The 21,848-nt window shown below is 42.6% G+C and overlaps 1 protein-coding gene across 2 annotated transcripts in view; it reads right to left on the bottom strand.

Moving 5' to 3' along the window:
• Window positions 1-21,848, bottom strand: part of Arhgap26 (Rho GTPase activating protein 26) — a 481,437-nt gene that overhangs the window by 273,049 nt on the left and 186,540 nt on the right. For both annotated transcript variants that reach the window (XM_045132425.1, XM_004664708.2), the window contains exon 11: window positions 14,987-15,065. In XM_045132425.1, the coding sequence (XP_044988360.1) occupies window positions 14,987-15,065 (79 nt within the window). The remainder of the gene's footprint in view (window positions 1-14,986; window positions 15,066-21,848) is intronic.

Genomic DNA, 21,848 nt, shown 5'->3' on the forward strand with positions numbered 1-21,848 from the left:
GTCTGCTTCTGTAGGTAAGAGCCTAACTTCAGGGTCTCATATAATGCAACACACACAGGCAAAGGCCCTTTCTCACATTAACGATGCTTAAGCCAAATGTGGCTTCATTATTATATTGTAGGCTTAGGTTCTCACAACTAATCATCTGTGGCCTTCAAAACCCTAAGTGAAAGATGCTTTCAGGGACTGTTCTAAAGAAAGAATAAGGCTGGCTGGACTCCTCACCCTGCTGCAACCAGAACTTGACATTCCAAGTGAGCAATGCTGAGCATGTACCAAGCTTCCCAAGGATTCACTAAGACAGAACTACACGCTGTGCAGGGACAGCATGGGGTATGCCCTGCAATAGACAGGCTGTAAGAAGGTTAACATCTGGAACTGGTCTTCATCTACTTTGATTTTCCCTATTAAAGACTGAAAGAAACTTTTGGTGTGAATTATCTAAACAAGGTCCTTAATACATAAAATCACAAAATTTCTTCCTCAGACATTGCTTGGATAGCTTTCCCACCAGGGTCACACAAGGACACACTATTCTACAATGCTTGATGACAGAAACTTGCAACCAGGATAGATTTAGAGACTCCATAAATCCATTTAAATGTTATGCTAAAATTTATGTGGTGGGCACATTCATTTCGTAGGGAGTTCACAGTATGCACTGGATTTTAATGGACCACCCCTCCAGAGGATGCTGTCTATGTGGCTTTCCAAGGCAATCATACAGCCCAATCACAGAACATCACTAGGAATTTGTTAGGTCTTTGCTCTCCTTATTGTACATCACCTTTTATCCCCTGAAACTGGAATGCACCTTATAATTCTTGTTTATATTTAATAAAATATTGCCTCTTGCTTCCCAAAAGTAGTTACTATACTTACATGCCTTTGAATTGATGGCATTGATGGAATTGATGGCAGGAATTGGGCCTGTACCAAATGTCTCCACTGCAAGTAAACTACATGTTCCCGAACAAATAACAAATTGGAGGAAAAACACAAAGACAAATACTTCAGTGTCTCCATGAGGACATGGGGCTATGTCTGATACATGTTTGAGATATCCTATCTCCACATGTCAAGGACATGAGTCAACATATTCTAAGCACCCCAATGTGCCAGATATACAACTGAAAAATTACTGATCCAGGCAGAGGAACTGTTAAGTTTACAAGACAGGATGATGTCATGATCCCGATTGAAAGCTGAGGAATCCAGACTAACAAAGAGACTGAGTGATTTTAGACAATGAAAATCAGAACTGGAGAGAAAATTGTGGATCTGAAAGGGCTGGTGTTGAGAGAAGAGAGTAACTCACCTAATGTATAACACCAAGGAGGGGAGACCTTGGGAATTTCCAAATGCAAGAAAAGAGGGACTCCGCCTGAAGGCAGGAGGGTAGACATAGCGCGGCTGAAGCTCTTGGGAACACAGGAAGCGAGCACAGCCTGGGGTGGGTGCTATGCAGAGCCAATCTCTAATAAATCCTCAGAAAAATGCCACAAATGAAGCCTCTCTCTGCTTCCCTCACAGAGTGGGTTGAAACTGTGACAGCTGCCCAGAAGTCTTCAGCAACAACCACATATTAGGATGCCACTCCCAGAGGTGGACTGCGGGAATTTCAAATCCACAGCTAAAAGCCCTCGTGCATGTGTGGGGTGCATGTATGCCACAGTGTGCATGTGGAGGTCAGAGGACGGCTTCAGGTACTGGTCTCTCCTTCCTCCTTTTCATTTGCTGTCTTGAGAGCTTATAAATGTCCTGCAATCTCTACCTTTCTCACTGTAGACATGTTGGGATTACAGGTACCCATCACAATGCCCAGCTTTTACATGGATACTGGGATCCAAACTCACATATGCACACCAAGAAAACACCTTGTCCACTGAGCCATCTCCCCAGCCCCTAAAAATTCCTTTGACTCATAATGTACTTATTCACATCACAACTTGTCCCTAGTGAACCCAGGAAACAAGATAGTTATATTCAGATTCCCAAGAGATACCCATATCTGAAGAATGTGACCTGGTGTATACCATCCCAAATGGACCTGGCTGACAGAAGCTCTGCAGAAAGGCATCTGCAGTGAGGAACTGCCTCAGTCCCTCGACCGACTGGCAGGTGGGTGAAGACATTCCCATTTGGACAGAGGTAATCCTTGGTCAATGTATCTTATAGGAAAAGAAAGAAGAAATAAAATTTTGGGGTTGGTCTCTTTTATCACATGGTACTCTGTAAATTCTATCTCGTGTAAACTAAAAGGAGAACAGCATTCTCTCTTCATACACAACACAGGGAGTTGTTCAAGAAGAAAGAAAACACAATGTAAAGTCTACTTCTCTTTCTCCTTTTCTTATACACCAACTTCTTAAAGGATATTCCCAAAGTTACAAAATAAATTACACCACCAGCCTAAATTGGTTAATGGTGAACTCCAAACAAGAAAAGCACAAGGGCCAGGGAAGCTGCTCAGCGGGTGAATGTTGCTCATGAGCATAAGGCCCGCATTCAATGCTTAGCACCGACAATAAACTGTAACATGGACAAAAGGAAGCACAAGAGCTGGAGAGCTGGCTCGGAGTTAAGTGTGCTTCCCGAGCAATCATGAGGGCCTGAGAATGCCCAAGTTTGAACCTCCAGAACCCATGTACACAGCTAAGAGTGGCATGAAAATCTGCAACTCCAACCTGTGGGAAGCAGAGACCATAAAATTGGTGGAGATAATGAAAAGCAGGCTCCAAAATAGCAAGGAAAACCCAAGTGGGTGAGTGCTACAGAGAGATACTTGACATTTTCCCCCAGCTGTTGCAGTCTAGCCCATTGGATGCTGCATACGCCAAACACACCACACATACTCTACACACAGGAAACATGGAAAGCCAGTAATGAGAGAGAAAATGCCCCTAAAACACATAAGCACTCTGCTTGCCTCTACCTCAGGTTCTTCCCCTAACATTTCTCATCTAACACATGCTACAAGATCTGTTATCTATAACTCATCTTAGCTTAAAATGAGGCTGTATTGTATCTCTGGGCAAGCTCAGAATGAGGGCTGACAAGCAGATAAATTCACTTAGCATCAAAACCTTGCCATGTTACCAACAACTCACAAACGGGCTCAGGAGAAATAATACACCATTACGTTACTGGGTATTAAGAACAGAGGGCCCTCTCAAAACATTCTTATGAAACAACTAGGTGACTCATTACCAAGAGTGAAACTCATTGCAGAATTATAATAAATGACTTTGCTTAACTTCTCTGTTGTACCTCACTACTACAAGTGTGCATGGGTGTGTACCATATGCACACATACTTGTAAGGGCAGACATGTTTAACATTCTAAATAGAGGCGCTAACTGCAATCACCTTAAGAACTGGAAGGCAGACTTGTGATCAACTGCCAGCCTATCCAGTGTGGCCACAAGGACTACTTGTCACATTTTCTTTTACAACATGAAACCTGACCACTAGTATCCATAGCTCTGGGCATAATTCCACAGTCTTCACAAATGTAAGCAAGGCCATTGTCGGACATGGGCAGGGCCCTGGGTTTAAAGCAAACCTAAGCTCTCTGGCACGATGGCCCCCAGCTACGGAGAGGTGGCAGCAGCCTGAACCACAGTTCATATCTCCCCCATTCTTGGGGGTTGCAGTAAGCCAGGATCCTCCTCCCATTTTTGAGGGTCATAGTAAGCCTGGACACTGGACAAAATCATGGAACCAAGATCAGCAGGAAGTAAGGCCACACCCTCTCCAAGCATGGGATACCTGGACATTCAGATATGACTTAGGCTTTGCCTATAACCCTGTGGCCTTTGGCCAGTTGCCTAGGAAACTCCTTACATGGTATCAGCCAGCAACCTTTGCACAGCCCATCGCCGCCCCCCCCCCCCCCCCCGTGCCATATACCATAGCCTATTTGCTAGAATGTTTGCCCCCACATGCTAATTGGGCATCAGCAAGCAACTCTGTACATCTAATCCCCTTAGGAGCCTCTTCCCACCCTCAACTGCTTATAAACCCATTTCCCTGACAATAAACAGAGCTGTTCACTGTAACTGTCTCCTAAAAGTCTTTTCTTTCGTCATGCGTGCACAACCTTGATCCCCACAGTTGCCTGGACTCCTTGGGGGACTGCAACAGGCCCGAGGACCCAGGAGCCCACAGGCCATTAGATGACAAGAAATGATACAGGACCGATCTATTACTTAAGTAGATATAGATACTCACTTAAAACTCCATGTATCTATGTATACACACATGCACTTACACTTCCTAATTTCACTGTTGCCACCAGAGCTGTCTTAACTGATCCCTAATCTGTGGCCCTCAAAAGCCCTCTGACCTTAGGCTATCCCAGGGCAGCATACTGGCTTCTGCCACATTGCCATCACAAGGGTGGGGGGGAACCCCTACCAACTTGGAAAGCTGGTGAACAGCAAGCAAGTCAAGATCTTCACTTGTGTGGATTTCTATTTAGAGAATTCTGGCCATGACCAGGACCCATGGCATTCAACAAGTGAACTCCACTCATGAGTAGATCATAGAAGCCTACCTACCCTACTTACTGCCCCCAAGTTCATTCAGTGAGCAGTGAGTGCACAGTACCTCTCATAGTACTCTGCTAAGTCTCATAGACAGGTAATGTGAAAGACATGGAGGGCACACCCAATTTCTGCAAGTCTACATCTTTCCAGAGGAACAGCAGTCCGAGTATGAGCTAGCTAGAGAAACAGCCAAAACATCAGGTTAGCATCCATTCAAATGTCTAACACAGCCAACAGCAATGACAAGAGAAAGATGGCATTTGTCTCAGCAAAGCACTTTCAAGAAAGGAAGCTAGATAGTATTCCAAGCAAGGTGTTGTGGCTCACACCTGTAATCCCAGCACACTGGAGGCTGAGGCACAAGGAGTGCCACAAACTCAAGGTCAGATGGGCTACATAGTAAATTCAGAGACAGGCTTGGCTACGTAAGAGGACTCTGTCTCAAGAACAAGGAGAAGGAGAGGAAGGGAAGGGAGGGGAAGGGAAGGGACGAAGGAGATGGAAGGGGAAGAGAAGGAAAAGAGAAAGAAAGTGCCAGATATGGGTGACACCCCACTGTGAGCTATTGGTCAAAGAGACTTGAGGTCCCCAAAACAAGGTAAGACTTCTGCCAAAGCACCTGGTTGCCTGCCAGAGCTAAACACTAAGACCCTATGCTGAAGACACAAGCTGCTGACGGAGAACGTCTATCACACTGGAACTTAGAAGGAAGTAGTTCCCCGACAGCTAGCCCCCATAGTGCTAGCAAGTGCTACATGAGGTGCTGGGGGAAATGGCCAGAAACATTTTGAACAAGCAAGAGATCCTGCTAGATATGAAATCAACCAGCCAGACAAGATATACACATCTGTGCAATAGTGGCACTCAGCCTAGGCAGGAAACCAACGGCTCTCTGGGTAACAGGCCAGCTCAGTGGGAAATAACTCACAGATGGCAGTGGGAACCAAGTCAGAATCTTAGGAAGACGAGGGTCATACACTCCAGTGAGAAACTCCCACTAATCTTTGGCCAAAAACAGTAGTTCTACCCATCAAAATGTCTCATAATTAAGTATGCACATCCCCTTTACTCCATGCTCTTCTCACTCTTCCTTGGGAGAATCAATTTTTTTTATAGAAGGCAGCAAAAAAACAGGAAGAACCAAATTCCATCAACATGACAAGAAAATATAGCTGACTGCCTATTATAAAATGAACCACCACTTGCACATCAGCCAAGGTCCAGATGACACCACTGAAAAAATGTCAAATTAAATATGAGTGTTGTTCTCACAACGAGCCTGACAACCTGGGCCAGTGAGATGGCAATAGACACTGAGGACACTCAAAACATATCAAAGCAGAAACCCAGAGGCTGCAGATAGCTCATCACTAAAGTAGACTTATAACACACCCATCAAAGCTCAGGAAAAAAACACTGCAGAAGTGGTAGCAGGAAGATTTTAAGAGCCACAGGATGTTAAGGCATATTAAGAGACAATGCCTACCCCCCACAGTGACTAACTACTGCAATCATAATCCACAACCCCATGGCGAGAACCAATAACCCCACTGAGGAGGCCCTCCATGGAACAGGGCAGGGCTGAGGAAAATGAAATCAACACATGTATCCATACAAAGTTTCTAATAAAAATCAATTTTTTAAAATGTATGACTTCTTTATTCAAAATCTCCTATAGTACTTTAAAAGAAGGAATGTAAGCTACTAAGAAAACCTTGTTCGTGGGCTGGGGAGATAGCTGAGCAACTGAAGGTGCTTGACACAGCCTACTGCCCTGGGTTCATTTGGAGTCCGCTGTGGAGGCAATAGGCCCTGATATGCACTCTTGCTCTCTACTTATAAATAAATAAAAATATTTTAAAAGAAAAAGGAAGAAAATGAAAGGAAAAATTGATTTCAAATTTGTGGGATGTTTTATCAATGATAGGTACCACCACACCACCATCTCAAAAATCTACATCAGTATACCATAAAACTATTGATGTATGAGAAAAACCTTTTAGATGTATGATGAAAATAAAACTCACCAGCAATCACTGCAATTGAGCATATTTCTGACTTGAGGAGTCTCTATTCATTTTCTGGATTCCCCACCCCTTCCTCTTTTAAGCTTTTAAAAATAAAAAGGCAACAAGAGGGGGAGCCTGGACTTTGTGGGCAATGAGTCAAGACCACCCAGCATGAAGGAACAGTGGTAGCTGGCTGGCGCTCTAGGCTGCACTTCTGCATTATTCTCCCAGCCACAAACGCGACGCTTTTCTAAGCCATACTAGGAAATGACCTTGCTTATAGGATGCATTTGCTTGTTTTCCTCTAGGGTCATGGGACAGGATCTGCAGAGTGCACAAACTAAAGTGGTAACTGTCATGATGAGCCATTCTGACTTAACATGCTTGAGCCTGGTTCAGCAAACCCAACATAATTTTTCAAAATGGCTTATCTCACTGCACGCCTGACCACAAAGCAAATAGTCAACCAAATTTATAGCTTTTCTAATACTCAAAATACCTTTAGGTCCTTCCATCAACATGCTTTCTTGCAAAGCCTGTTCACCCAGGTTTGATTCCACAATACCCATGTAAAGTCTGAACTTTGTAGCAGCAAGAGGCTCTGACATGCACATTCATCCATCTCTCTCTCTCTCTCTCTCTCTCTCTCTCTCTCTCTGTGTGTGTGTGTGTGTGTGTGTGTATGTATGTGTGTATGTGTGTGTGTATGTATGTATGTAAGTATATGTGTATATATATATACATATACATACACACACTTTTTTTTAAAGGTTCCAGCCAAATCTTTCTTCAAAGAGCTTCATTTTGTCCATAGTCTTTCCCACAGAAAAACAAACTGAACCATAACATCCATCCCTGGAATCCTGCCATACTTTCTTTAAGGTTCCCAAAAGCCACTGGTGCTGCAGCTAGAGGTGAGGGGTCACACTCAGAATGTCTAGTAAGACCATGCTATGGTCGCAAACGTCATTAAACCAATGACTACAATACACATGGTGAACACAGTCAACTCGACAAAGAAGGATGTGTGGTGATCAGAGAGAAAACAAAATTATCCAAACAAACAGGGACCTCAGGAGCATAACTATGCAGAAGGAGTAACTGCTCATGTTCCAAAGCACAGGAGGATATCTATGGCTCACAGCCACTGAATATTCCAAAAGCCCACAGAGAAGATTCTAAATGTTACCAATACAAAGAAACGACAAGTGTCACCTACTGTGATCTAATCATCAGGCATCGTGTACATGTTTTAAAATGTCATACTATATGCCACAAATACGTACGATTATATGCCAATTACAAATAAAAAATATATTTAGGAAATCTACAAACATGAGCCTGAATACATATTAGAGGTCCTTAGCCGGGTGTGGTGGCGCACGCCTTTAATCCCAGCACTTGGGAGGCAGAGGTAGGAGGATTGCCATGAGTTCAAGGCCTTCCCTGAGACTACATAGTGAATTCCAGGTCAGCCTGGGCCAGAGTGAGACCCTACCTCAAAAATCCAAAAAACAACAACAACAACAACAAAAAACATATTAGAGGTCCTTTAGAAGAAGATAGAAAGAGAAGCAGGTATGAACTGTTAGCTAGGACTGAGAACACTGGTAACAGTTCCCAGTACAATCCAAGATGAAGACGGTGATAGCACATTGTCCGAACATACTTTGGTGTTTTGTTTTGTTTTAAGGTAGGGTCTCACTCTAGCCCAGGCTGACCTGGAATTCACTCTGTAGTCTCAGGGTGGCCTCAAACTCTCCAGTCATCAGCTAGTGGTAATGTTTCAAAAGCCAAGCCTGTAACTGTTCCAAGGGGTGTTCTCCAGCCATTTCCTTGGAATTAAAACATTTCCTCCTGCATGACGACAGTAGGTTCTTCAGACTCAAAAAGTTAATGAAACTTTCCAGGCTCAAGAAGCTCAAATTTATGCCACAAGAAGCTAAAAGTTATGGGCCTCTTTGCCAAAATTAAATAAGCAGTGAACACTTGCTAGTAGTCTCCAGTGGACCTGCACCACATTTCAGAGAGATTCAGGGATGCAGCTTTTCATGGCCTGTGCTGGGTGGGCCTTTCGGTGATGAGACTGTCTTTGTGTCATTCATGCTGCAAAATGAGTAAATCACTGGCTCACTAAGTTGGACTTGGGTAGAGTCATTTCTTTCTTTGGTCTTCTTTATCTGGGGTGAATAGATGTTTGTTCATGTATCCCCAGGAAAGGTCATGTGAAGATTAAGTGATATCAAAATGATATGACCTAATGCAACATGTTATCCTGGATTGGACTCTAGATCAGAAAAATATCCTACTAGTGAATTGGAATTTGTTGAAATATAATAATAATGTTATACCAATGTCAATCTCTTGGTTTCACAATTAATTATAATGTGATTATGTAAAACATTAACATCTAGGATATCTGGGTGAAGTGTGTTAAGTTTGGCAAGTCTAAAATGATTTCAAAATGAAAAGTTAAAATTTTCAAAGAGCATATTAACAACACATACATGTAAACATTGTTTGTAGTAAATTACTGACTTAACAAAATATCAACTTAGAGAAAAAAAAACTACTTTGATATTAATTCTTAATAAAGTGAGCAACTAGCAGGTAATAGAACCTTTCAGTTATAGTCATGGTCATGCCACCCTCCTCAGCACGGAGTAAGCAGCCACAACTCTGGAGGAAGAACCTTGCAGAACATAAAAAAAATTGGATGTAAAGTTAACCAACAAGGGAGCAGACATAACTACAGCTGTCCTGTAGAGTGGGTGCAGAGTGTGGCTGGCATCTCTACTCCCACCTCTTTTCCTCAGGCAAAAAGAACAATGCATCAGCCATGCACAGGTCAGGCGCACTGGGAACACACGCACTGGCCCAGTAGGTGGTGCAAGCATCTGGAGTTCAATTGTAGTGGCTGAGGTTCTGGTACGCCAATTCTCTCCCCCTCTCTCTGTCTCATTCTCTCTTAAAATTAAAAAATAAAATAAACAAGTAAGTGTGATTTTTGAGTAACCATTCACTTTCACTCCTCTGGGGTGATCCAGAGCAAGCAACAGGACACATGGTGTGTATTCAGTTTCATTAGAAACTGCCAAGTGACTTTTCAGAATGACTGCATCATTTTACAACCTCATCAGCAATGTAAAAATGGCTCCACTTTTTCCAAGTCCTCTCTATCACTTCTGGTTTTGCCACTGTAATTTTGTTTTATTTTATTTTATTTTGTTTGTTTTTCGAGGTAGGATCTCACTCTAGCCCAGGCTGACCTGAATTCACTATGGAGTTTCAGGGAGGCCTAGAACTCATGGTGATCCTCCTACCTCTGTCTCCCGAGTGCTGGGATTAAAGGCTAATGATATTGATTAAACTGCTAATAATATTGAACATCTTTTATTTTCACAAGCATTTTAGTCATTTGTATACCTACATTTTAAAATTTCTCTTCATGCCTTGTGTCCATTTCCCAGTTGGATGTTTTTTCCAAGAGTTCTGCATTTTTAGACACATGCCCCTTATCAGATTTATGCCTTGCAAATGCATTTTTCCACTCTGTAGATGATGTTTTCATCTTCTCAAAGGATCTTTCCAATATGAACCAAAATTTGATAAATAAAATTTTATCATTTTCCCCCTAAGTTATATAAGCCATGTTTTAGATACCATGTCTAAAAATTTACATAGTCTTACATTCCAAAAATTTTCTAATATAGTCTCTTATAAAAGTTTCATAGCTTCACATGTTACATATTACATATCACACTGAAATCTGTGATCAACTTTAAATTAATTTTTGTTAGATGCAAGATTTAAATCAAGGTTTATGTTTCTGGCTATAGATGCTCATTATTTTAAAAAGCAGCATTTATTAAAAAAGCTGTATTTCCCTCACTGAATTGCTTTTGCACTTCTGTCTAAAATCAATTGGGCATATTTGTGAGAGTCTATTTCTGGATTCTTGATTCTGTTCCATTGATCTACATGTCTATCCTTCCAATACAACATCTTGAGTATTGTTGCTATAGAGGAAGTCTTAAAATAGGGTAAAATAATAACTCCCACTTTTTTTTTTTCAAAATTGCTTTAGTTCTTCTAGTTTCTGCATCCTTTGATATAAATTTTAGAAAAATCTTGCTGAAGTTTTGACAGGGATCACATTAAACCTACAGATCAATTGGGGGAGAGCTGACCTCTTTGCAATATTGAATCATCTGATCCACAAATGGATCAGAATACTCTGTTTCTCCATTTAAGTCTATCTCCTTCCCTCAGCATTATGGGGCCTCTCCATATTTAGTTAGGTCTTTTCTGAAGTATTTCAGTTTGAGGGTCACTAACTATAGTGAATGTTTTCCTTTGGTTACCATTTGTTTATGGTTAGGTTATAGAAATATGATGCTAGTGGGTGGAAGCTTATATCTTATTTATTGTCTTGTGAGTTGACCTTCTAATTCTATAAGGGTTTGTTTTTGTTTGGGGGCTTCTTAGCATTATTCTACATAGATGATCCTGTTATGTGAAAACAGGGGCAATTATACATTTTCCATCCCAGTATATGTCCCCTTCATATAGTATTTTCTTGTTCTCCCATGCCAGCTAGGACTTCAAATAGTTTGCTGGATTGGATGTGTGGTGAGAATGAACACCCTTACCCTGTCCCAGTTACAAGGGAAAGCATTCTTTCTTTTAAGTATGATGTTACTGGTAAAGGTTTAGTCAAGTATCAAAGAGCAAGCTCTTTGAATATAAAATTTGGTACAATATAGGTCTTAAGGGTAAAGAAAAGTATTGTTTCTGTAAACCAAAAGCCAACTTTCCCCCACCATTTCTGTTTTCAGTGCAGACAGGTGTGTCAAGTCAGGTGAGTTCCTCCACTACAACCCTGAGCCAAATGTTTAGTTCAATAAAATTCAAATGTGAAATTTCTTTTGAATTATTTTGCAATATATACCTCATCAATACACATATACATGAAAAAGCAACAAACAATAATCCATAACTAAAATCTAGTGTGCCATTTGTTTTTTGTAATTAAAGTTATTGGAAAAAAAGCCACAACAATTCATATGTATATTGTCTAGAGCTGACTTTGAATTAATAGAGCCAAGTTAAGTTCCTGCAAAAGCCACCATATGCTCCACACAGCCTAAAATACTGCCTGGCCAGTTTCACAAAGTTTGTTCACTCCGCTTCTTTTTCCTTTTTTTATTCGCAAATTTCATACATGTGCCTATTTTATTTTGATCCAAATCTCCTCCTCCCATTACTTTGCTTTATCCCCCTCTCTGACTGAACCCCCTCTTTCCCACTTGTCTGTCACTATTCTGATGCCATTTATTACCCCCATCCCCTGGCATCCATAATGACATGTTAATAAGCCCGATGCTGCGCAGATGCTGTGAGGTGCAAGCGCAATGTCAAGAAGACAGTGTTCCTAAACACTCCTGCCCATCCTTTGGCTCTTACATTCCTTCCCCTACCTCTTCCACATTTACTTCACTTCTTCATAATAAGATGTAGAGCCAGAAATATAAACTGGTAGTAGAATGTTTGCCTAGCATACACAAGGCACTTGAATCAATCTCCAGAGCGGGAGATGGGCAAAAGAGATGGATGTAAAGTGGAGACAAGCCTGTACTAAACAGTAATGCCCTGCCTCAGAAGACTAAAATAATAAGTAATCCTGGAATATTTAGGAAGCCTTTTACCGTCACCACATGGAAAGAATACATTAGAAAGTCAGTGCAAAAGAAGAAACCAATTCCAAATATTATGTGAGTTACCAGATCCAGATGGGCCAAAACCTATTACACTGTCATATTTTACAGTTATGTAACCTAACATACCCAGCTTTTCTTACAGCAACTTTGAATTAGATTTCCTTCACTTGAACTGAAAGATCTCACATTCACTACATAGACAAAATCTATTTTGTTCAGCAGGGCATAGTGGTGTGCACGCCTTTAATCCTAGCACTCAGAAGGCAGAGGTAGGCGGATTGCTATGAATTCAAGGTCAGCCCAAGACTACATAAAGAATTCCAGGTCAGCCTGGGCTAGAGTGAGACTCTACCTCAAAAAAAAAAAAAAAAAATCTATACTGTACTGTTCAATTTTGAAACACAATTCCAATTTCTTTTTATATTATATGCCCATCAATATCATGAGAACACTGAACATTTTTTTAAACTAGAGTATGACTATGGACCAAAAACTATGATTTACATAACAATTAAAATGTTACAAAATCAACAGGGCTGGGGTTCATTTAGGTTTAGTCTTTGTTTGCCCAAGGAGTTATACTAAGGTGTTGCTAAACAATGATAGAACGAAAGAAAGGAAACTAAAATTACTCCAGCTTAAAAAAAAAAAATTACCAAATATCATGGATGCCACTTCAGCTAAGCATGAAAACAAAGGGCAGGTATCCCCAATAACACCTCCCTGAAATCAGGGAACTGCCTTAAGACCAGCTGGAGAAAAAACCAACTAGAGAAAGCCAAAACTCCCAAGGGGACAGACTTACCTAACCAATTAGGGAGGCAGTGATTAAACCTGGATCTTCTAATTGTCTGCTGGGTATATAGCGCCAGCAACATTCCCTAGAGGCTCTCAGCAATGGGAGACAAAATATACCTCAGGTAACTATCAATTATGCACTCATCGTTTGTCTGTGTTTACCTTTCTCTCTAGGAAACTAAAAAGCACACCCAGGTATGGTTTTTAAGGCAAGCTGGATGTTCCTGAGAGGAAATAAAGTCATGTCATGTTTAGACACAGAGTTGTGTAGTGGTAGGGAGGGGTGGAAGAAGAGGCTTAGATGGCATCGGTGAAGGGTGAGGAGGTTTTGGGATTCCAGCTTCATCAGAAGTGGACCCATGTGAAGTACAGCATGCCGTGGTATGATTTTTTTCACCCTGGGGATTTCTTCCTCTATTACTTTGAGTAGTCATTCAAGAGGATCAGAAAAAGTACTACAAAAATAACATTAATGCTTAGAAGGCAGCTTGGATGTTTATCTCTACTAAAGACAAACCCCAAATATATCTAGGAATAGACATGGTTCAAATTCTAGCTCTGTCACTATAGTGGAGACTGCTGACCACCCACAGCATCCCTTCTCTTCTGCTGCAACTGTGCTGCATACTGCCAGGGCCCCTGACGGACGACAGGCACCTTACATTTTCCCATTCTCCTGTGCAGATGGATGTGACCACATCCTGTTTGCTAATGGTGGTATGTGACCTTCTAGTTCCTTCACAAGGCTTGCTCCGGAAGCTCCTATTACCATTTTCTAGCTGGAAGAATGACCATGGCTGCAACAACCTGGGAAGGCATAGGTTGAGGATGGTAGAATGATCCTGCTGGGCATGGAATGCCCATATGTGGGCTCTGAGAGACAAATTAGCACTTGAGCCTCCCACTATCTAGTCCCAGCATGCTCTCTACCATAGCTACTTCCCTGAGAAGCTTGGGGCAAGGTATTTAACCACTCTAAAAATCCTGGCTTATCATCTATAAAATGAAATCATGCTACTTTGTTTATATGGCATGATTAAAGACTATACTATCTCAAATCCTGTGTCCTACTCACACAAAAAAGGGCTCAGCTGACAGTGGATGATGCTAGCTACCAAAGACGGAGGCTTCCTGATCTATAAATCACCTCAGCAGCATAGGCTGGGAAAGAGATCATCTCAAGATCCACCAAGCCTGGCATTCAAGGTCCTCTCGTTAGTGGAAGCCAGGGCCTACCTACATTTGCTCTCAACAATTTCCCCATTGGATAGGGTCTTTTCAAGTGTTAATTATTGGCCCTCTGGATTCTTTTTCATAGCTAGATTTGATACTCGGGATTTCTGTTTCCTTGGGATTTGCTGATCACTACCAGCAGAGATCCCTAGCACCAAGATAAAAGGACAGTTCTGGGACTTCCCTAGGGCTCTCACGTGGGTTTCACGTGTTACAAGTTGCAGAACCACCACAAGATTACATCATTACCTAAGGTCAACATCTCTGAAATAGAAGTATTGATCTATCTTGATATGTCCCATTGCTTCTAATAGGCTTTCAGTCACTATGACAACAGGAATGTGACCTAGAAGACAGTGATAAAAGATCCCGCATAACCTGTGTACACCTTTATGTTTGTTTATTCCAATGAAATGGCTTGCACCATACTTCATGAAGAAATTGTATAGTAAATAAACATTCAGAAGCCAGACTAGACTCTGCCTCCTCTAAGAGACACAGGAGCAGAAAACCTGCCTCTATAAAGGCTGAGTTCTAGCCAGGCGTGGTGGCACACACCTTTAATCCCAGCACTCAGGAGGCAGAAGTAAGAGCAACACCAACAATCTCTCCCTGGGGAAGAAACAAATCACCCAGGGTCTTTCTTCTAGCTCTACTTCCCTGAATTGTTACTTACAGGTTCCCGGCCATCCATGGCTTCCATCCAGAGCCTGCGATCCTCTTCCGACAATGCCTGCATGGTGATGACCCCTGGCCTGTAGAGAAAGAAGGGACAGAGATATGACTCCAAAGCCACATGCAAAGAGACTGGCAAAGGTGTGCATTAAAAAACAAAAAAAATACCCACTCATCAGAGTGAGAGTCTACTGAAACCAACACAGAGGATTGCTTTTCCGCTTCACTTAGCCACCACTCAGGATAGCAAAGACCCTCCAATAAATCCAGAGTAAGGTGGGAAGAAACCCATGAATGTAGGTAAGGGATTCTTCTAGGCCTTCTTTGCTTCTTGAAATCTTATCCAGTTCTACTATCCAAACTACTTAACAAGGTGTTTTACTTAGAGCATAAATGCAAAAGTACTTACTGAAGTGAATGGAGCTACTGGTCTCAATAGAGAGGGAGAACCACTCATGGTGGAAGCTGCCTCCTCTCCTAATATCTACTCTAATGACCTAAACTGCCTTTGACACAGTTGCATGCAGTTAATAGCTTTGTAATTGCAATTATATTAAATGTATGTAAGTTTTAATGACTACTTACCATGTCAAGGGTTGAGTGCTTTACAGGCATTTACTTTGCATGCTCTCACTAAAACCCACTTGGCTCTTTCCAGTGAGCACAATCCCTCCCGAGAGCACACAGAGCATCAAACATGCCTGCCCAGTTCCCACTACAAATGGCACTCTTTACAAAAGACTGGGCCCTAAAATCACACATGATAACCTCAGGATATTACACCTTTGTGTGTGTGTGTGTGTGTGTGTTTTAATGCACATGTGTGTGCAAGTGTCCCATGCACATGGGTGTACAGGGCCACAGAAGGAGAGCAAGCACCCTCTATTTACTCTTTTTTTCTTGAGACGGGGTGAGAATCTCCCACTGAACCTAGAATTCACATTGATTTTCATTGAGACTGGCTGAGTAGCCAGCCCCCACTGTGGCCTCCTATCCCCAGGCTCCTCAGTATTGAGATTACAGGTGTGTAAGGCCTCACCTGGCTTTTACATGAGGATCAAGTTCAGCTCCTCACACTTGCACAGCAGGTGATCTTACCCACTGAACCACCTCCCCAGCCCCAAAGCAGGTCTTCATTAATTAGTCATGGTCTACAGATCTTATGTCTCCCATAAGCCATTTTCCCTCCAAAATGTCTAATTTTCTGTAAAAAAACAACTTAATCTATCCAACAGGTTGCCAAAAAAAAAAAACAAACATTGCAATCATTAAAAAGATATCAACAGTTAATGTAAACTTTCATCTTCAAAAGCTTAAACTTTTTTTGCGGAAGAGGGGGTGAAAAGACTGTCAGAGCCACATGTTGGGTCATGATATGCAGAGACATTTATCGTACCAATAACTGTGGGCTAACTCCACAATGCACGACCCATATACCTCAACAAGGAGGGGCCAATGAGGAGGGGGTAGGACATGGATGAGCCTAGTAATGGTACCAAGCTGCCTGTATTTGCTGAATACAAAACTAATTAAAAAAAAAAAAAGCTTAAAAATTACCAAGAGACAGAAAGGAGAGACTGAGCGGGAACTGAAGCCCAACTGCTATCTACAAGGCTCTACAAGCACTTTGGTACTAGGAATGCACAAGTCTGGGCTCAGAGCACACATGTCAATCTGTACTGGAATCCCTGGTAACCCATCTCTGCTCCTGGTTGGTTTCCACCATTCTGTCAATAGGATACAGCCATGTATGTATCAATACACAGGGGAATTTTCTCACTAATCATTCCTCAGTACTCTCCTTTTCAAAACTGTAAGTACAAAGTACAGGAGGCGTAAGGAGTACGAGGTAGAAACATGAGTGCAAAGGGGGGAGTGGAGAGGGGCTGCACACACAGCAAGGAGTAGGCAGGAAGGGGATATGTACGTGAGAGCGGTTGGTGTTGAGAACGGATGACACACTGACTCTTTCTTTGCAGCCACACTGGACATTGACACTGTAATACAAAGATGACTCCAAGGACAGGCTAACTCCTTCCTCTCCCCATGAATACCTGCCAGGGATCTCCTGCCTCTTTTCAGACATTCTCATTCTCAGACCTAAATGCCCATTTCCAATCCCACTGGTATATGCAGACCATTTACAGCCAAGGCTCTACAGAACTGGCCCTGTGGCCTGAAGGTGCAGCAGGTTGATGCTTCCAGCCACCATCCAAAACCAAACCCAAAGCTGCTTTGAAACTGATGGCCTTGGAATGAAAAGCTAATTAGTTACATCTGAACAATTCTCTCTGAGTCTCTGGATCCTTGGGGCACGGTTCCCCAAAGGCATCCAGGCAACCATGGAGAGCAGGGTCTTGAGAGGCCGTGACAGCAATGAAAGAACCACTTTCAGGAGGCAGTCTCAGTGAACAGCTCGGTTATTTGTCAGGGAAATGGGTATATAAGCAGTTGTGAGAGAGCAGGAAGAGACCTGTGTCTTAAGGAGACTGGATGTACAAGATTGCTTGCTGATGCCTAATCAGCATATGGGACATTCATTCCAGCATGTAGGCAATGGCAAGGGAAAGGTATAGGGTATGGGTCACAGGGGAATGGGCTGTGCAAAGGTTGCTGGCTGATACCATATAGAGAGTTTCCTAGGCAACCAGCCAGGGTCAAAGGTTTATGGGCAAAGCCCAAGTTTTATCTGAATGTCCAGGTATCCCAGACTTGGAGAGAGAGTGGCCCTACTTCCTGCAGATCTCTGGTCCAAGATTTTGTCCAGGGGTCCAGGCTCACTGTGACCCCTGAGAAGAGAGGAAGGAGCTCCCCTGCTAGTCTGGTCCCCGAGATATGACTGGTGGTTCAGGCTGCTGAAGCCTCTCCATAGCCTGAGGCCTTCATGTCAGACAGCTTAGGCTTGCTTTAACCAGGGCCCTGCCAGTGTCTGACAGCTCTCAAGTCCCTAGCCCTACATCTCCGAGTGCTGTTCAAGTGTTGCACTGGCCACTTGCTACTGAATCAGGCAATCCACTGAAATGGAGATTCCCAGACCCACTCCACACTAGTGAAGCTGAACTTTGGGTCTGGGCCTGGGAAACTGTACTTTAACCAACTATCCAAGTGATCCCAATGCATGGTCTAGTCTGAGGCCCGTGCCCTGGACTACTAGCTCCACGCCCACTCTCCCCTTCCTAGTCTGCCTACAGTAGAGAATGCAGATGCCCTCTCTACCCTGAGGCCAACCGGCTGATATGCCTTCACCTTGCTTCCTGCCAGGAAACAGTTTCATCACAAGAGCTGCCTAAACCCCAGACTGCAGTGGGGTCACAGATGTCATATCTTCATGGCCTGTGGCATGAAATTTCTACCCAGAGCCATCAAGAGGAAATTCAGAAGAACTCAGAAGCTATGAAGGAGGACCATGTATGTGGCCTTGGTAAGTAGGAAAGTCAATAAGGCTTATTTTCATTTCCAGGAGATACATCAAAATAACAAACTCTTTTCCACATGTGGTCTTGTTTCCTTTGGGGGAACGTGCATGGGGGAAGGATGGTAAACGGTGAATAAAGTGGAACTAACACATTTGGTTTTAATTCCAGTCCTCAGTTCAGACAGTTTTCTCTGTCTCTTGTTGTGTACATCTGGATATAGCACAATCCTTTCTAGGTATCTAGAAAGTACTCACTTGCTTTTTTTCCTTCCTTACAATTAAAAACACTAGGATAGAGATCTTAGCTACAAGTGAATTTTCTAGAACGAAGGTAAAAGGGTCAGCTGTCTCTATTTTGTAATCAAGCAATAACTTTCTTCCCATATTTACCTTCCCCAGGCCCCTAACTAACCACCCTCCCTAAAACAAAATAAAGCAAGGAACCCTCAATGACGTTATTCTTTCCATGCCAGTCTCTATATGATAGCATATGTTCAAGCCTTCTCTTACAGCATGTCAATTTCATTCAGCAGTTGGTGTGTGTGTGTGTGTGTGTGTGTGTGTGTGTGTGTGTGTGTGTGTGTGTGGTTGGTTTGTTTGTTTTTCATAGCAAACCCTCAAGGAATGAGGGAGAAAAGGAGCACAGGTGTGAGACATGGAAGGGAAACAAAAATGACCAGAGCTCTTCCTGGCACTACCCAGAATGGCGGTTCAGTAACACTATAATGAAAGGAACAGAAACAGCTTAGCATTGCATGCACTTGCTATGCCAAGAACTATATATTCAGTCTTTACAGCTACGTCATGAGGTAAAATGCATTCTCATTCCCCCTATTTAGCAGATGAGAGAACCAAGGCTCAGAGAGATCCCTAACTACAAAGCTAGCAAGTTACAGAGCCAGGATGTGAACACAAGTCAACCATCTCTTAGCCCTTACAGCAAATACCATGGCAGTTGTGGAGGTGCTAGACTCTCCAGAGAATTCTTGCTGACAGCCCAAGTCCTCTGAGTTCAAAAATGACTAAAACTCCCTGCAAATTCCTTAACAAGCTCCTGTGTGGAATCAAATGAGACGAATGATAAAAGCTTCATAAGTATGAGGTCTCAAGACTAGTGCTCGAGACAACAGCCAATCCAAAGCCAGAATCCAGCAATGCTCAGTTATGACAGGGGCAAAGTGGTTCTCACATTTTTTTTTTCTGCCTCAAAATAAGTCAGGAAAGGGAAAGGTGGTGATTTTAAGGACACATAAGGCATTACCCTAACGAAAAACAAGACCAGTAAGTTGGACTTCACCAAAACGAAGAACATATAGTTTTCAAAAGCTAATACTAAGAGAATGAAAAGGTAAGACAGAGAGGCAGAAGATAGTTGTAGTAGATACCTCCAGAATGGCACATTCCAGCTATAAGAGGAATGTTTATAATGCACAGGGGGAAATGAGCAAATCAGTGAAAGACTTAGTAGGGACTTCTTAAAAGAGGACATCCACATGACAAGAGGCAACACAGATCACTCCTCGGGAAACGTAATGAAAACCCAATGAGCCACATCGAGTGGGCCCCCAAATGGAAAGTATTAAAAAGATGAGTACACGCTGGCAAGAGTGCGGCTAAGCAGGACTGCTGCAGCTTGCTAGTGGAAGATACAACCAGTTTCTGACAGTATCTGCTAGAACGAAGTGTATTTCTGACCGTGACATCAATTCTACTTCCACAAGGACCACCAAAGGAAATGAGTACCTATGCCCATCAAAAGGCATTCAGGAATCACTGCGGTTTTATAAATAATTACCCCAAACTAAAGGAACAACAAAAAATGTGCATGAAAAGAAAACATGAAATATTGCATGTTTAAACAAGACACCAAACAACAATTAAAAAAAGAAACCAAGCACTGCTACATGGAGCAACATAAATGAACCCCATAGGCACAATGAGTAAAGAGCTAAGATTCTAGTTACACAGCATTCAAATGCCAGCAAGGCTCACAGAAGAAAGAAAGAGTGATTCTGTCTAGGAAGGGGCACAAGAGAACCTTGTGGGATGACAGAAATATCCTACTTCTTGACTTGGGTGTTTATGTATACATATGGATATGTATAAGAAGAATGAAGGCGTGTGCATTTTACTGTGATGGCACCTCAATTATAAACTTATGTTTGAGTGCTGGAGAGATGGCTTAGCGGTTAAGGTGTTTGCCTGTGAAGCCAAAGGACCTGGTTCTATTCCCCAGGACCCACATGAGCAAGATGTACAAGGAGTACATGCGTCTGGAGTTCATTTGCAGTGGCTACAGGCCCTGGCATGCTCATTCTCTCTTTGTCTCTCTTCTATCTCTCTAGCTCTCTGTAAATAAATAAATAATTTTTTTAAAAAACTTGTTTGTAATACTAAGAGCTATGATATTCCACCAGTACCTTCCCTCCCTAGCTATCCTGCTGTAAGTCCGGTGGATCAGCAACTGCATTACTCTCTGCTGTCAGGTGTCCTGCACTTTCAAGAGCCATGAAGAGCAGCTCAATCACTTTGTCCCTCAGAATCATCAGGATTACACCTGTGGCCAGGTTGTGGAAGTTAAATAGGAAGTGGACCACTCATTTCAAAGTGTCAAGCACAGAGTAAATACTCCCCCAAATAGTCATTATCACAAGGGAAAATGGAGGAGCATGGCAAGCATGGTATGGGGTCAAATGACAGCTGGAGAAAGGCGGGTCAATAGTTTAGAACTCCCAACCCACCACCACCACCACCACCAATACCCTCACTGAACATCATGCCTCCACCACAAAGCACCCAGCTGAAGATGAAGACACACACCAGCTCTGACATCATAGCCACTTCCTTTTTCCTCCCCAGTAAAGCTTCAAAGTAGCTTGCTGCTCCCTTTTGAAATGAATGTCTAGTAACTGATAACAGAGAAGGGGTCTTCAGCAATTTCTAGAAATTTTCTAAGAAGATCCCTCTAGCCACCTGGTAAGAAAAGGAGCAAGCAAGTTAAAAGTCCTTCTTAGAGCTGTATCGTACAATTCTTCAAATGCAGCACTTCTTTTCCACCGTGACACAGTCCTGGGTTAGTGCTGTAGCTGTCATCCTGAGAAGCATCCTGAGAAGCAGGAGTGCTGCCACACTCACAATGCAGGGGCAATGCAGAAAACAGTACTGAATCTCTCAGGGAAAGCTGCTAACACCCTCATATCTCTTCCAGTGCTAGTACCCTAAAGAGCAATCCACCCAGAAAGCGGAGACCACCATTGTCAGCTCAGGGCCCTCCCCCAAGCCAAGAGCAAGCAAAAGCACAAGCAGCACTGATTCCAAGGTTCCTCGACAGCTTTCCTACTCTAATCTTATTCCTGAATCAGAGTCAACAATGGTGATCTCAGGGGTTTGGCAATTTACCCATTTCCTATTGGACAAGGAAATGCTAGGACTCCACCCTGCTGAAACA

The sequence above is a fragment of the Jaculus jaculus genome, chromosome 13 (assembly GCF_020740685.1).
Source record: "Jaculus jaculus isolate mJacJac1 chromosome 13, mJacJac1.mat.Y.cur, whole genome shotgun sequence".
NCBI classification, from domain to species: Eukaryota; Metazoa; Chordata; class Mammalia; order Rodentia; family Dipodidae; genus Jaculus; species Jaculus jaculus.